General features: G+C 40.1%; 1 protein-coding gene and 1 long non-coding RNA gene across 4 annotated transcripts in view; one reads left to right on the top strand and one right to left on the bottom strand.

Moving 5' to 3' along the window:
- LOC106633664 overlaps positions 1-14,351 on the top strand; it is a 57,943-nt gene extending 43,592 nt beyond the window's left edge. The window contains exons 2-4 of the long non-coding RNA XR_006055447.1: positions 8,002-8,211; positions 8,936-9,090; positions 12,282-14,351. This is a non-coding gene — a long non-coding RNA (uncharacterized LOC106633664). The remainder of the gene's footprint in view (positions 1-8,001; positions 8,212-8,935; positions 9,091-12,281) is intronic.
- Positions 1-17,605, bottom strand: part of LOC102307381 (thrombospondin type-1 domain-containing protein 7A) — a 205,616-nt gene that overhangs the window by 9,557 nt on the left and 178,454 nt on the right. For all 3 annotated transcript variants that reach the window (XM_005942851.2, XM_005942853.2, XM_005942850.2), the window contains 4 exons: positions 8,928-9,101; positions 5,292-5,390; positions 3,570-3,652; positions 610-823 (listed from right to left, as the gene is read on the bottom strand). In XM_005942851.2, the coding sequence (XP_005942913.1) occupies positions 610-823; positions 3,570-3,652; positions 5,292-5,390; positions 8,928-9,101 (570 nt within the window). The remainder of the gene's footprint in view (positions 1-609; positions 824-3,569; positions 3,653-5,291; positions 5,391-8,927; positions 9,102-17,605) is intronic.

Here is a 17,605-nt window from a genome sequence, read left to right as displayed (position 1 = left end):
TAAGCAAAGGCTTGCTTTGGAAAGGATGCAATAGTTGTGCCTACATTCATTTTTCTATAGAAAGAAAAGCTTGTAAAGCAGCACTTTAAGTAGTTCCCCAACACATGGCATTTTAAAGATTAAATGGGGGTGCTGTTATGGTTTTTCTTATTTCCTGTCATATCACTGCATGTCAAAGATGGGGGGGAGTTTTTATTTTTAAAACCAGCTCTGGCTGTTAGCACAGCAGCCTCATACATCTGCTGTTTGTGAGAAGCCGTCAATCAGAGGAAAACTGGCTGAAAGTGCAGGTGGCCTAAAAACAGGAACCAAAAAGGTTGTTTTAAGATGGCGGATGAACTGAGGGGCTAGACAGAGGCCATGTATAAGATAAATACGGATCATTTTGACCTGTGAAACATACAAAATTACTCTAGTAGAGTCCAAGAAATACAGTATAGAGGTGCAAATGAGCATTGGAGAGGTCTTTTAAAGGTTTTCACTTGACAGCAGCAAAACAATTGTATTCTCCTTGCATTTGTGATGTTTGTTAACACTGACGATAACCTGTAGTTTGGTAAACAGTGCTATGAATCTGCATAAGGTGTGATGAGTGTGTGATGGTCTGACCTGGTCCATAGGGCTGCAGGTACCAAGTTCGCCCGTTGCGTCCGGGCTGGATGGTGGTGGGCAGTGTGGGGTTAATGGCACGACTGGTCTTCACATCCCCTTTCTTGTCCCCTGCTGTGGGGATCTCCAGGATAGGGATGGGGGCACACTGGTCCAGCTGCCCAGTGGATGACAGCACTTCTGTGAAGCCTTCCTCGCACATGCAAATACCAGCCTGCAGGGGGCAGCGCAGATTCATATATGATTTAAGCTGGAGCGACAGTACAGTGCTTGGAGGGATGTTAAACAAGCTAATCTCAAAGTGAATTAATTCATGAGGAGTGTTCAGAAGAGTCCTGGCTGGTATGGCAGCATGGCCGACCTGTTACTGTTCGAAGACAGGTTTAACTGCTGCACTGAGGCCACCACGTGTTGACATTTCTCATTCATTTACAGTCAATCAAGATAAAAGCACAAGCTTCCAGACAAATCGAACCATTTCAGAGCTGTTTGTGACCTGCTGTAGCCTCATTCCCATATACTGTATTTTCTGCTAATGCCTGTTTCCAATTCAGCAGGAACAATAATAGTCTGTGCTGCAGATGGAGGGCCATTTAAGCATTGCTTTGCACCCAGAGTCACCTGCTGTATGTTCACCGAAACAGTTACAGTCACAAGTATGACCCCAGGTTGGGCATTAACCCCTTAAATCAAAGTGTGTCATATTTGATGCATTACTTTTTGAGAGCTTCTACATCATCAGTGCTAATCCCCCTCCCCTGAAAAACCTCAATAAATTGCACAATTCATTTTTAAGCAATAATTTATAAAAAGCCAGATGTAGCAAATATGACAACAATTAAGAATCTCATATGCAAATTAATATTTAATTCAAAATGTCAGAAGGTTCAATAAAACCTATTTTAATGCCTTGCTCAAAGGTATTTTAAATGTGGTAAATAGCGAGGGCTCCTAACTGATTTCTCCAGCTGTCACCAACTTATTAACAAGATTTAAACTTGTACTGTGGATGTGTATGATTCGCCAACTAGACAATTAAATGTTGCTGCCCTCACTTGTCAGCAACAGAAATACTACTCTGTTAATCTACTGTAATTATTCGTGTTTTTTATTAATGCACACAAAGTAGAGAAAGAGAATACCTGCAGAGCTCTATGGTATTATAATGTCAAAAATGAGCATTTGTATATGAGCTGTGCTGACTAAACTGGCAATGCATAGATGCATTGTGCATAGACGTGCGGAAGGAAAGAAGACTGCTGTCGTCACTGCTAATGTTAGGTTACGTTGCCAGGTGTAGCTAACGTCATGCATGTGCAGTGTTATGCACAGTGGCATTTGAAATAAGCTGTGATTAATTCCTCTTAAATATACATGTGATTTGTGTACAGACAAAGTTTAACTGCCATTAGATTTTGCTTAAACTGGACTGTTTTCTGATATTTATGGTGCCAAACTGGGTAACGCTTGACTATGTTTGACCCTCAAAGTCCAGTTTATTTGACTGGTGTAACTAATAATGGATTGCATTTATATAGCGCTTTTCTAGGCACCCAAAGCACTTTACAATTCCGTTATTCATTCACTCTCGCATTCACACACTGGTGGAGGGAAGCTACAGTTGTAGCCACAGCTGCCCTGGTGCAGACTGACAGAAGCGAGGCTGCCATGTCGTGCCATCGGCCCCTCTGGCCAACAGGCGGTAGGGTAAAGTGTCTTGCCCAAGGACACAACGACCAGGACAGAGAGAGCTGGGGATCGAACCAGCAACCTGTAACCGAGCTTCAACCCCCTGGACCACGGTCGCCCCCGTAACTGGTGCGTACGGTACTTTAGCCTAGCCGATTTGAAGAGGTGGGCCAGGTCACAGTGAGGTCAGACACTTGCACACCTAGTGCGGTCAGCCAAGTGTGGAAGTCCGATGATTTCTCAACAACTGCTGGCTCTGTGAAATTCGCCTTAAGTAATAATGTATGTGAGAGGACAGTTTCTCACCAATTCCAGAGCAGCTCCAGTGTGGCCACATAAAAATCAAAGTTTGAGATGCTTAGACAGACTGAAGTGTACTCAGGACTCGGATCGTTAAGCGCAGTGTGAGCGCAGGCCAGCAGGAAAGTGGGGACGGGGTGCAATGCAACCAAGCCTAGTGTGAACAGTCTTTCACTTGGCTAGTCAGATATTTTGTCGAGGTGTAATTTCATCGTCGTCTTGGACGCTGCAGTTTGTGACACCACTGAACTGCCTTCTCCACACACAGAGGTGTTTTTGGTATTTAGTATGCCCTCACTCATATTAACAGGGTTACAAAAATATATGAAACACCCATCAGTGTTATGTAATCCAATCCCACAGCACAACAAACCTTCAGAGTGACCATAAACACCTGTCTGCAAAACTGAACATTACTACCACGATGAAGAGAGGATTTACTGTACGACTGTTGTCTTACACTGCATTAGGTTTTAGCTGAGTGTACCTAATAAACTGTGTGAGTGCAGTCTTTTCATCCTCGTCTGGGGATTGAATGGGTGACCTCAGAAGTCCTGACCCTGCTTCTCATCCGATCGTTTTGACCCGATTATTCAGCGGTTACGTAAGGCGGCTGGCTGTACGAGCTACTACAGCTGGTAACCTGCCTTCATTGCTAGGTCAAGAGTTGTTTCTAAAAGCTATTCAAGCCTGGAAAATAGATCACTCTGTGGTTTGCCAGCTGCCGTGTCTGTGAGACAAAAACTTATTTACATGATTTTGATGAAGTGCAGTTGAATGACACTGTGGAGCAATGGGTTTTACATCTTCCTGCTGCTATCATTTTATTCCCTGCTGCATTCAAATTCAATTCAGTGTGTCACAATGTTTGCACAGACTACCACTCATCCAGGAAAGCTGTGCTTTAGGGTTTAGGAAAATTGCTCTTTTATTTTTGAGTTTATTGTGACATGAGGACAAAATCCACTCACCTCGCTGCAGAAAGACTTTGGCATGAGGCAGGGCGGGTCACAGGAGCTGTTGTCCTCTGGAGGGTTCATTGGAGGACAACCTCCTGTGAAAGAGACAACAGCATCAGATTGAGTACATTTTAATACGATCACACGAGCACAATCGGTTCGTCTCCACGTTTAAAACGTACCACTTGGGGTTATTTCACAGCATGTACTTTCATCTGCAATAATAACTCAGTAAATCCAATGTTTCCAGGTTTATTTTAAAAACAATTTTATGTGTTGATGTGTTAAACGGAGATGAAAAGCTGTACCGGCTTGCCATCGCCCACCACCTTAGATCAATATAGAAATAAGCGCCTATTTTCTTCAGTTATATTTCTGACATTTTGTGTAAATTTTACCTCCTACATAAAATTGCCACCAATGGTTTAGGCTTACAGTTGAGCTTAAGAGCGGCTGCAACCTCCAGTTTCTCACTTTAAAGAAAAATTCAGCTGCTCTATTTATTATGCACACTACTGTAGGACAGTGTTTTCTGATCTCTTCTAGCTCGAGACCCCTTTAAAGATGACTAAAGCGTACTTGCAAGTCCTTGACAACAGTTTGATTTCTTAAGCTCAAACATAATGTAATTTTAATGGGGTTTTTTTTTCATTTTATTTATAGATGTGAAGTTGAAACAATTCTAATCAGTTGTGTCATTTAATAAGAACACATCCAGCAAGTTATAATCAAAAAATGTAAATATAACAACACGGGCATTGAGAAGTTGCAGTTAGTTTTTTTTTTTTGTTTTTTTTTTAAGGTTTTATGGGATAAAAAAAAACACTTGATAATAAAATCATCAGAACAAATAATTATAAATGTGATCATTAGTTGCAGAGACTCCAAAAACTAAAGTCAAATGGTGAAAAAATATGACAAAAAAAGAAGCAATTGAACCTTCAGCAACTCTGCTGCAGACCTCCAGACTCAAAGTGGAGCAATTATGCTTTCCCCCCCATCCATCCATATTTTTATTTTATACTAGAACATTTTTTTTACATGACTGTCTGTATAATGGTCATAATAATGCTTATTTCTCCCATACTGCTTCAAAGAGCTTCAAAGCCATCTACTTGTCACTGCTACGCTGATGATACACAGATGTGCTTCTCTGTTGAGACTAACAACCTCAGCAGCCTCGTCTACCTCAGTGAACAATTTGATGCTCGTACTTATTCAAAACATACTAATATTTACTAATGTTTCAAAATTCCTCCACCTCAGTCCTAGCATAACTGAGCTTGTTGAATGAGGTCAATCATGTGATCGGTCTGCTCATCAGAAATGTCAAATCTTCTGCTAAAACAAAACAAACCTTTGTATTATTTTGGCCATTTGAATTTTGCATTTGCTCTTTTTTTTTTCTTTGATCTTAAGCAAAAATCAAACCTTTAATGTTCTCATTTAATCCAAAGGTGAGCACACTTTTGAGGTTGCAACTCCTAAAAAGTCCTCCAAAGCCCACCAGGTCAGCTAATCTGTGCGGTTTGTTATTTTCTTTTTACTTTTTTAAGTTATTTCTAAAACAAGCTGTTTTCGCTCCTCTCCCTCAGTCAGCTTTCTTCTGATTGTCTGCCCTCTTTAAAAAATGGGATTCAAACAGCGGGTGGGGGTCATTGCTGCTGTGCTCACAGACAGCAGAAACAACTGTGTGAAACAAATGTTTGGAGCAGCTTTTTTGGAGTTCCTTACCAGTGACATTGAGTCCATCTGAACGTTGACACCAGATCAAAGGCCGAGTGGAATTTGGGCCAATGCTGCTGAACCATTTGTACTCGAAACATTCACCTCCTGAAAGCAAAACACAAAAACAGTCAACAACTGTGAAGGCTGTACTGAGTCAGGCAGTGGTGACCATTAATCATATGAGAGACACCAGATTAATAAAGCAGCTGCTAAGTTGTGGTTGTATAATAGGCTGCTGACACATAATATGACCGTGTCGTCTCAAAAGGGTCCAGTTCAATGTTTTAATCTTCAGTAAGAGCTTTTGCTTAATGACTTTTTATCAGTGCTATTATGACTTTATCAATATCTCCATCAGTGCAGTAAATGACTGTATTTCCCTGCGGAGTTCTGTGTAACCAATCATCAGTCCAGCCAATTCAGCCAGAGTAAATGAACAATTTAACCTTGAACAAAAGACAGAGCTATTCTCCACAGACGTGGGTACAGTATCGCTGCTCCCGTCAGTGGTACGCCTCTATCTGCCGCCGTACGGGATGAATCCTCTGCGGCTGAGAGGACTTCACCTTTTATGTACTTTACTCTTCTCATTTCTCTCTTTCTTCCTTGCTCCGCTAGAGCTGAAGTCGTTTTTCAAACGTGTTAAGTTATCATTGAATCACTCACTTAGGCTGGCACTTCCCACCATCTTTTATGAGCAGACTGGAGTTGTACTACCACAGAAACATTTCTCAGGAGAAGCGCAGAAGTTTTTTTTCTCCTTTTTTTCTGGAGGCAGAAATAATGTCAGTAGTAGTCCCAGATATGAGAATATCTGTAAGAACTGAGAAAGGCGATGGATGATTTTCAGCCATATTAACTGAAAAGAAGAGTAATTATATTCAAGCTTTTTAAACTGACTGCATTTTCAATCACTTTCATATCAAACTGTGCCAATTGCACACATTCACTCTACAGTGGCTGCTAAGCTGCTAAGCGAGGTGCTGTCTGTACCTGGCAAAATCACGGCACCATGGTCACTAATAAGAGGGGAAGTTAATGTCATTCAAGTTTGCTGGGGCGTGCTTTCGGCTGCTCCCTTAATTCCCAGCAGGTCACTAAAGCAGATAGATCCACGTATTTGATTTGGCACAGATTTACACCCTCCCACTTATTCAGGGTTGGGGACATCACTTGGAGTACCTTCTTGTGACATCCTGAAACTGGGTTTGTAGTCTCCTCCCACTCTTGAATCAGGCTCTTTGGTGTGCAGTGCAAATGTCTTAACCACAAAACCATCTTTCAGGCTTGCTGGTTGTGGGCCGTATAAAATCTAGTAACACTTTTAAACCACCATTCATTTTTAATAAATGGATTTTCGTGTTCATAGAACCTTTTTTTACTTCTAATAATGAAATGATAGGCTCCTGCACACCTCTGCTACCCTGAATTGGACAAGCAGAACAAAAAAAAATGGATGAATATTTTACACTAATTATTGCTAATGGTAGAATTTGTTACTTTGTTTTATCTTTAGTGATATAATTATAGCTTTGCAAATAACACATTTTATAATGAGATAACATTTAGGTGTGCAGGATTAACTTTGGCACATGTGAGGATATTTGAACCCAAATGTTCCCTTAATGGACCTGAGCAGTTTTTGATGTACAAACTGAACCAATCAGCTGGTGGTGATAGAGCACTATAGCACTGAAATAAAGTCTAACGTGTCTTAAACCCATTATGTACTCCATTTACTTACTGAGATTTTAAACTTGTCCAAAGTTAAATTTGTAATGAGGACTTTGTGGGATTTAACAAACATAAAAAATGTTTATGTTTGGATGCTTAAGCAGAAAAATGTTGCAAATATGGATGTTTCTGCAAATAAGCTGCAATGGCCACAAAATCCCTTATATATGTGTTCAATCAGGCAGCACAAAACAAATCTATATCACCACAGTGTGCACAGTGAGCACCCAACATTATTGTTGCCTATTTATCCATCCATAACCACTTATCCAGCTAGGATCACAGTGAGCCTGAGTCCATCCCTGCGACTTTGAAAGAAGGTTGCACTCTGGACAGGTCGCTGGTCCATCATGGATACGGATACTTTCTATCTCTGGTGCACTAAGAATACCAGAGATATAAAGCCAGGCATTGGCATTGCAGCCAATTTAGAATCACCTATTAAACTAACATGCCCAAAATGAACGAACGATCTCTTTATTGCAAAATTTTACCAGCTTAATGAGATGATGAATTCTTGAGCTACAGCCAAAAGTGAATTTTGCGAGATGAGAATGACCTTTGATGAGTGATCAATAAATCTACTGAAGAAAATCCTTCTAATAGTTTTGAACATAATGAACGTGTCGATGAGTCTCACATGTTTCTGGTTTCCTGGAGAATAAATGTAACTCCAACTCTGATTTTTACCTTGTTATAAATTCAGATTCAAGTTGCAAATTTCAAATTTAAATGCCTACAAATGGAGGGACTCGTGTTTCATTAAGGTTTTGCTTTTACGTCTCTGGAGCTGCTGAAAAGCAGTGAGCAGCTTTGTTGTTTTTGTTCTTCAAATTATTGTGATTATTGCATTGAAGTAAAAGTGCTGGCCATTCTGTCAATCTGCGTATACTGGAGACACAAAGCACAGTAAGAATCACTATACTGTAAAACAGAACGACTTTAACAGCAGAACAACAGTGTTGTTTTTGTTTTTCTCAAGCCTGGAGCCTCACATCAAACCTTCCCGTCCCTCCATCCCCAGCCTCTCTTTCTCCATCACCGCCTTTTCCTTCCCTGCCTCCACTCTCTCATCCTCCTCCACCTCCACTAGTCTTGGCTGGGCCACTCCTCCCCCCATGCCTTGAGTGAAGCTGTGAAACCAGGTCATGCTAGCGAAGACTGCTGTGGGCTGTGTACAGTAACGAGGGAGGTAAGGGGGAATTACAGTACACTGTGTGTTGAGTTTTGTCGTAGTGATTCACAATGCTGCATCTAATGGGTGATTAATGCAGCAGAGGGAATCGCAGAGATCACTACTGTAAACGAGCATCTGGGTTTCAAACGTTTGAAAATCTGACTCGAGAAATCCCATCTGGGAGAGCACCAATTGACCCGGCATAACGGGAAAGACAAACAGTAGCAGTTAGTATCTTTTTCTTCTCGATTGTGTATCGGGCATGATAGGGAAGCAGCCCACTGGTTAGCACTGATGCCTCCCAGGGAGGAAAATCTATGCGACTCCTGTGTCAGATCTGTCTTTCCCACAATGTCAGCATGTTGTTGTTCAGTAGGTTTCTTTCCTCTGACAGTCCAAATGCAGAGAGATAGAAGCCTAAACAGCCTGCGGGTATGACTCTGAAAGTAAGTGTCTTTTTGCGTTAACCCTCTGATGCACTGACGTGCTCTCCACTGCCTTCAACCTTTCACACCCCGAGACTGACTTCAGTTTACCCTCGCCGTAAATATTACGAATATGCGGATAAATAGAAGGAATAAATGCATCAAAGTTTGGAGCTGCTGGGCTGCAGCAAGCTAATTTGTATTCATAGAAAGTTCACTGTTCAAATAGACTTTGCTTCTGTTAATTTGTCAAACTTTCTGGCCAGGAGAGGTTGAAGCCGTCATGTTTTTCAAAGTGTTCTCCACCTGTGCAGGGCTGAGACTCCCACTCCTGGTCAGGACAGAGCAGCAGGTTTTCAGGCTCCTGGGCGAGCACGGCTCGTGAGCGGACCTGAACCGAGGCAAAGTCGACGCCGGCCTCTTTGGCGCAGATGTTGACGCACGAGCTCCAGTCTGACCACTCCATCAGGTAGCATTCACCTGCAGCAAAGAACAGACAACATGTGTCGCTTTCCTGTGACTGCTTCACTTTAAAAGGAATTCTATGGGCAGAAATCTGTGCCATCAGAAACTGAAATTGAATAAGTTAAATTTGAATTTGAATTGCTCAGATTGAATCTGAATTGTAACTTGAATAAATGCTTTTGAAAACTGAATTTGAATTAGTCTAATTTGAAATTGAATTTATGGTTTGAAAACGATCATCACTAAATTGAAATTGAATTTTATATTTTGAAAATGAATTGATTTGCTTTGAAACTGCATTTTATCCTTTAAAAATTCAGCTCTCGAATAATTTCAGTTTCACTTTCACCTTCATTCACTTCAAACAGAGGTGATCCAGTAATGCTGCACTAATGAATTAGACTAACTATTCACTTTAGCTAAAGTTATTAAGTTAGCTAAAGAGTTGGGATGCTGTGTAAGACATAAATAAAGCTAAAATACAAAGGTTTGGACACCGTTTTGCATGTTTCCCTACTGTAGGGGTCTCTGCAAGCATACAGAGGGGGTACTCTGAGAGGGTCCAAGATGACAACTTTGGAATTCTACTAGAAACAGTCGATCATATTTGTTTGTCAAAGCTGAATTCAGGGCAAACTACGCTAAATTAGCGTTTTTAGCTAGCAGCTACAATAAGCATAAAAGTTACCGTACGGCTATCATTTGTTAACATGACGCTTGTTCTTATACATGTAATACATTTATTACCAACCTGAGAGTTTATCCGCTGGTCATTCGACATGACGAATGACTTCTGAAGTCTTAATTCAGCTCAAGACGCTGTAGATTCCCGTCAGTAACACTTTCGGTCCGCTAGTAAAACGTAGTTCTATTAATCTGCGCTTGAACCGGAACCGGATGTAAGTTCCAAAAAACTGAATTTTGGAACTGAAACTGAATGGTGAGAAGTGAAACTGAAATTATTCGAGAGCTGAATTTTTAAAGGATAAAATGCAGTTTCAAAGCAAATCAATTCATTTTCAAAATATAAAATTCAATTTCAATTTAGTGATGATCATTTTCAAACCATAAATTCAATTTCAAATTAGACTAATTCAAATTCAGTTTTCAAAAGCATTTATTCAAGTTACAATTCAGATTCAATCTGAGCAATTCAAATTCAAATTGAACTTATTCAAATTCAGTTTCTGATGGCACAGATTTCTGCCCATAGAATTCACCTTAGACTCCATTTAATTAACAGATTATTAAAACAAGCAATGATTCATCAAAAATAAAAATAATTCCCACTTCCCTTAAAAAACAATTAACTTGTACTGCTTATGTTTTTATTCTCTGATGTACATTTCTGGCACATTTTAGAGTTAGAAAACTACCTAAACACACAGAGTAATATCATCATTACATCATTCTTCATCTGTGAAAATAAATTCAGATTAACAGATAAAAATCTGAATTACAAGGTTACATTTATTTACTGCTGACCAGTCAAGTGGTAATTTGCATCCATGGCATTTTATGACTCCGGAGAACGACCTGGGGCTACCTTTACCATCTCAGTGTCTAACCAAATGTAAATGATGTCACAGTCTATGACATCATTCGTTTTTGGCAAGAAAGTAGATTTTTTGTGCTTTTATGATAAATTGAACTTTTCGCGACCACAAGAGGCGCCCCCTGCTGGCCATTAAAGGTAATGCTGGTTTAAGGGCCTCACTGGATGCACTTCTTTGATCTGGAAACCATCCCCATCCTTTATGCACAGTCCAAAAAATTAAACCAGTGCAGAGAAACTTCTTCCATCTGGCAGCTCATCTCTGTTATGTGGATTTTTTAAAAGTAACTGCCAAATGACCTGTGCAGTATTGCAAGTTATGACCTTGAGCCAAATCTCGAATTGTTTTTTTTTCCTGTAAGGCCACGTGCAGGATCACATCCTCAGGCAGATGGCCCTTTTGGTATATTTTGAGTGAAGAGACTAAAAGGTTACTGTGTTTTTGCTATCTGGGCCCTCGACCTGCCTCAGGCTGAGGCGGACAGGATCAGTAATATCTCAAACTTCAGCTCCAGACTTCATTCCTCACTCCAGTGTTTTGTCTTTCATTAAATGTTTACTATTACTTTAGTTTTATTTTCACTCTCTTATTGAACCTCAACTCATTTTGACTGTAAAAGCTATAGAAAAATATCTGCATTGCAGCTTAAGTGTGGGTGTCTGCAGCAGAAATCTGATCTTTCTCTTTGGCAGCACAGAAGTGACGCTTTACCTGTTTATCTCTGGATGATCTGGGTGAGATGTGTGCTGCAGAGATGCATATAGAATATGTATGTATATTTAAATATATCATAGTCAAGATGCTTTGAAGAGTTTAGTGAGAAGGAAGGCGCGAGTTTGAGATGCAGGGTGGCTTGGTTTTGATCATAGTTGACAACTGCAGCTTATCAAACAGTGGGGGGAAACAGAACGTGGGTCAAAGGTTGCAGTGCATGAAAGTGTGTGTATTTGTGACTGTGGAGATGCAACCTGCTTAGATTCCCATGCCAGTCTGGGTCTTGCACAAGCAACTCCTTGAATTTCCTCCCAAATCACACTACAGTACCTCCCTGAACAGAAAACAGGCTGTGCTTTTGATTGCTGTTTGATACTTCAGTGCTCCTGCAGTTTGGCAAAAGAGGCTGGACTGACTTGTTATCTAGGGCACCGTTTCTCAGTGTTTTCCATCTCAGGGACCAGCAGCCATCTGATGAGCGCTTTTTTCCCCTTCCCAAACGGAAAAAAAATCCCACTAGCGAGAAACACACACCACACTTAGACTATAAAATTAATTCAAACTGAGATACTTTAAAATTAGTCGTGGGTTGAAACAAGGGCTGCATGTTTCTTCCACTGTATTGTAGAGATATTGAATGATGAATGATCAACGACGAGCCAAAATAGACACACAGCACTTTGGAAATGAACTCCACATTTGTATTTTGTCTCTTGGCAGACATGAGGAACAATAATCCCCCCTTCAGGGACTGCTGACACTGAAAATAACAGATTTATGTTTAAGCTGCACCATGTGAGAATACACTCCTGTTATCTGGCTCAATCTTAAATTGGGGCTTCGGTTTCTCATCTCTTCTTATTGAAATGTTGTAGATTTGCCCTATTTAACCAAAAGAAATGCTCCTGTTCACTTCTGTGTGCAGCACAATATGAAGACTGCCGCTTCACAAAATGAAGAGCACTGCTGTGGACATGGGAGGGACAGTAAACTGTTGAACCTGCAGACCTGATGGACAGATGGAGTCCAGCAGCTGCTGGGCAGAGCACACCTGTCTGCTATGCTCCACATTGCAAAGCTACATCAAACCCAGCATCTGACAAGCCTCCATCACCAAACCTGAAAACAACTCATCAGATGCAAGCTTTTGAAGTGATAATCCCATCTGTGAGATTTTTTTTGCTACAGTGAGGGGTGACATCTTTGGCCCTAAGCTGACATTCTGCTGTTTTTGCGCTGCGGTGCCGAGACATCAGCTGTCAGTCAAAGAGTGGTCAACAGGCTCCTGTGAAGGCTTTTCTCCTCAGAGGTCAAAATATCCAGCAACACGCGCTTTATATAGAACGGTTTTATTGATCAAAAAATACGTTTCAGCTCGTAACCTTCACAAAAATATTACAGAAAACTATTTAAAAGGTAGAAAAACTATAAGAAACCCGCCCCCTTTTTAAAATTTTATTGGTATACAGAATTTTTTTTTTAACTGTAATGACAGACATAACTGCTTGAAGATGTAGAGACAGATTTGGTTACATCTCAATCCTCATGCTCAAATTAGAAACAATAACCATGTGACTAGAAAGGATTAGCATTTCATCTGAGTTGGTGTTTTTTTTCCTTTTGTGCCTCCTCATCTCCTCCGTCCTCCTGCCCTGACCTGGAAATCTATCTCAGTCTCAGTGAGAAGACTGAGGAGACAGGGGGGCTTGTCGGAGGAGCTATAACCAGGTGTTTTTTTTCTTTTCTTTTGTTGCTGTGCTTTCACCTGTGACGCATGAAACAGAAGTGCCACAAAACTGAAATGTGCAAATCATGTCAAAGGGGGGGGGAGTTCCTCGTTTATTTAAGACGTTGAGCGATGTGATCAAACTTTCTAACCTTCAGTTCTTTGTGTAAATGTAATAAATAGTAGCACTAAATTTAAGTTTTCGTGACATTGCTATGGTGTGGCTGCTGACATTGTAAATTACAGCAGAAGCACAAAAGGCAGCCGAAGCAGCCGGCTCACACATTACATTTACTTGCCGTTGCTTTAAAATGCAAAGCGAGAAGTGGAGGACGTACAGATAGGTATACTCGAAATATTACACTTTTATTTATGGTGCAATAAATAAGCACAGCTTGTGCCCTGCAGTGTGTGAGCTGTTGATTTCCCCCCCTATTGTTTTCAACCCAGCACCTTCGCTTTGTTGTTGTGGTTTTGTCTGCATTTTTCTAGTTTCTGTAGTAGAAAAAAATACCTCTTCAGACTTTTATTTAGTTCCTGCACCTTGGAAGTAAGTGAAGTTTTGCCAGAAACTATTTGTCTGTTGTCTTATACTTTGTTTTGATGACTCCTTTTGTAGACAAATGGTTACTGCTGCTTATGTTAAATACCCACTTCTATTTACTTCCAGGAAAAGTGCTTCTAGTGCAGCAGGAAAGGACTGGTGAGGCCTGGGATACCCAATCTTGGCTTTTAAAACAACACTCTGCAGAAGTGTTTATGAGCTGTATACACCCTAAAGCTGTGTTCTCAGATTGCTCGCAAGGCTATTAGGCGGCCCACGTGTTTAGAATTTATCAGTTTATTTCCATACTGCAAAAATTAGATCACATATTTGGGACAAAGTTTTGTTTCCTAACATAGCAAAATGTGTACGAGACTGGATTTATTGCTGATTAATAATGTAACCATCAACACCAACACACCTAAATGTTAATAAAGGTTGACCTCTATTAAGAGACATGGGCAACTTTTCCCTTTTATGGATAGTTTATTGTGACAAGTGTGTCACAACAGCAAAGCTCCTAGTTTATGGGTATTTAAGCCCAATGATAAAATACTTTAAACATGCAGAGTGGTGGATAAGTTATAAAGGAGAGGGAAGGGAAAGCAAGCTACTCAACTTCAAAATACCCAGTGTGTCTTTTTTTGTGCTCTATAAGAACAACTTTGGCACTGGACCTAATTTAAATCAAATGTAAACAAAGGGATTTTAAATTAACCGGTAGTGTACACATACAGTAAGAATAAACAAAATTCTCCCTCAGTTTTTGATTGCTGCTAAGCTCTACGACTTCTGCAGATATTTCATTTTAAAAGCCATCCAAGAGAGGAAATGGCAGACCGTGCCCTTTCAACAGCTGGGAAACATTTATGAGAACATCTGTCCAAAAAGTACTAAAGTTCATTGACAGTCACAGTGAACAAAAAAGGGCAAAATGCATCAGGCTATAAATACTTAATCAGTGTTTTATGATATAAATAAAAGTGTCAGCGTGATAGGGCATGGCTCTATTGTTACAAGGAAACCTTTAAAAGCTGAGCTCTACATTAGCAGCAACAATCATCAACTATTTATTAAAATGATCAAATCAACAGGAAAATATACTAAATATACATTCACTGGCCACTTTGTTAGGTACACGTGTTCAGCTGCTCATTAACACAAATGTTTAATCTACTAGTCACATGGCAGAAGCTCAGTGCATTTGGGCTTGTAGATGTGGCTAAGACAACCTGCTGAAGTTAAAACTGAACATCAATTTGAAGTGACTTTGAATGTGGTATGGTGTATCTGAGAAACTGTTGATCTGCTGGGGTATTGCTGCACAACCACTGGAAAATGGTCTGAAAAGGTCAAGGTAGGTCAAGGTAACTTTATTTATACCCATAGGCAAGGTAGATTTGCTTTACAGAAAAAATGACAGCATTTGACATCCCTTTAAAAACACACATACCTAGTAAAGATATAAACCTCACTGTGGCACATATATAGTAATTTTAATATTTCGAATCAAAAACAGTTCTTATTTAATTCAGTGACAGCAACGGGGACAAATCTATTTTTATAACGCTTTGTCCTGCATCTCGGAAATAAAAACCTCCGTCCTGAGGGAAGAAGCTGAAATTCACCCCTTAGAGGATGGGAGCCATTTTTAAGGATTGATAAAGCCATCCTCTGTACCTGCTTAGAGTACAGGGAGGCTAAACAAGACTGTGGCTCACCTATCAGACGACTGGACCATCTCACTATCTGATTTAGAGAGTTTTTCTCTGTGACAGAGGTCTGACCAAACCATGCCACGAAACAAAAGGATAAAATAGACTCAATAAAAAAAAGAAACTAACTAGCGAGCTTCAGTTCTCTGGGTGTGAATGGCTTGTTCACATCAGGGGTAAAGACCAGACTAAACACACAGAAGGGCAACAGTAACTCAAACACTTGTCAAAACCAAGGTATGAAGAAGAACATCTCTGAACAAACAACACGCCGAAGCTTGAAGCAGGTCAGCTACAGCAGCAGAGAGTTGTTGTTAACCATGTTCATCCCTTTATGAAGGATTATGTGTAGTGTTACAAAGGGCACTGTACTCTGCAGCAACTGTGTGATGCTTGCTGAATATATGTCATAAAGAATTAAGGCAGCTCTAAAGGCAAAAAGGAGCAGAACCCAGGTCTCACAAGGTGTACCCAATGAAGTGGCCGGTAAGTGTATATTCCCAGTTCCTTCTTCAGCTAAAGGAAATAAAGCATTATAACTATGAAAAACCATTGTTTTGTCACTTTAATTAGGCAAACACTGCAGAAAAATCAATTTTAATGACTATGCTATGGATTGTGACTTTAAAGCTGGGTGGGCTGTCTTTTTTTTTTTTTTTTTTTTAAAAGGTGGCTAAATCACACCCCGACTGCTGGACTCTGTGCACTAACCAGACAGGAATAAAACATTCAAGGTCCTATGGTAATTATACAAAACCTTGCATCTGTGTATAGTTTAACATTTCACAGGTTTTGCTTTGTATGGCCATATATCACATAAATCACAACAGATGTCCAGCACAGCATAAAGACTGTGCAGAGACCTAATCAGTCACCGAAATTAAACAAGTCATCCTGTGCGGGTCGACTGTGGGCTGACACTGCCAGATTTGTGGGGTTGTTACTCGCTGGGGCTATCCATGCTGAAAATGCATGTGCACATGGCACACTAACGAGCGTAGTGTGTAAGCATCCTCCAAAGCTTCAGAGCCTCGGTCTTATTTTTGGTACACTTGGTCTCGCTCTGCTTGATAACTATTATGTTAGGTATGGCTGTCGCAATATCACATTTTCATTACATAATTATCATGGCCAAAAACATTTAACAATGACTATAAATACTGCTAAATCCTTGTCACAGTATCAGTCCAAATAAAGGCTTAACTCTCTTCCTATGCGGTGGTTACAACTTGCATATGAAGTGATAGTAAACACCAATACAACAGAGTGAACATACTTTAATTCACTATTACCAATAAAACCAGCATGGACAAATGCCACTGAATGATTGCACACCTAAGCACAAACTGCAGTGACTTAAACAGACCATCCACCAACTGAGTCAAAGCGCACATAATAGTGCATTTTAACCAAAGACTGTATAGAAAAGATGGAACCACTGGTTTTTCTGCCCAAATGTTAACAATTTTGGCCTCTGCATTGTTGGTGTTTTGGAGTCAAAAGTAACCATATTTGGATGAGGTGATGTTTTAAGTTATCAGCTGACAAGGAAGCAAGCTTGGTGACCTGCATCCAAAAAAATGTGTGTGTGTGTATCAGAATCAGAATCAGAATACTTTATTAATCCCGAGACAGAGACAGCAATGCCTGCTCATTAGCACTACGTAACAACCTTAAAAGTACAACTTCCCTTCTTTGACGGGATGTACACAATTCTTTTGCCAGGCTCTAAATATACTTTTATACACTGTAAAAGTGGACAGTTTTACAGTATTTACACTCCTGATGTAAATACTAGAAGAAAGAGGACCCTTGTAAACAGGAAAGTGAGTCTAACTATGGCCGTTCTGGCATCAATCAATCAATCAATCTTTATTTATAATGCACTTTTCATACAGAAATGCAGCACAAAGTGCTTTACATGGTTAAAAGCAGGAGGGAGGCAAAGAAGCCCCCCAGCCAGGCTGAGAAGACCCACAGAGCCCCAGCAGCCACGGTCGATCACAGCCCCGGTGCAGAGAGCCCCCTCCGAGGAAACACTGGAGATATGACCCAATAAGGATATGTACAGGATAAAAAGATAAAATAAGTAAGAATGGGATACAATATAAATATAAATAGAGTAAGAAGATAAATAATGAATAAGAATAAAATCAATAAATATTAGATAAAACCTAAATTAATAATATAAATAGAATAACAGGATAGAATAAATAAGCATAAAATAAATAAACGTTAGGTGAAAGCTAAATTAAAAAGGTGGG

This window comes from Haplochromis burtoni, unplaced genomic scaffold (genome assembly GCF_018398535.1).
Source record: "Haplochromis burtoni strain Fernald_Lab_line unplaced genomic scaffold, NCSU_Asbu1 Contig_351, whole genome shotgun sequence".
Classification (NCBI taxonomy): Eukaryota; Metazoa; Chordata; class Actinopteri; order Cichliformes; family Cichlidae; genus Haplochromis; species Haplochromis burtoni.
This window is presented reverse-complemented; position numbering and strand designations above follow the sequence as displayed.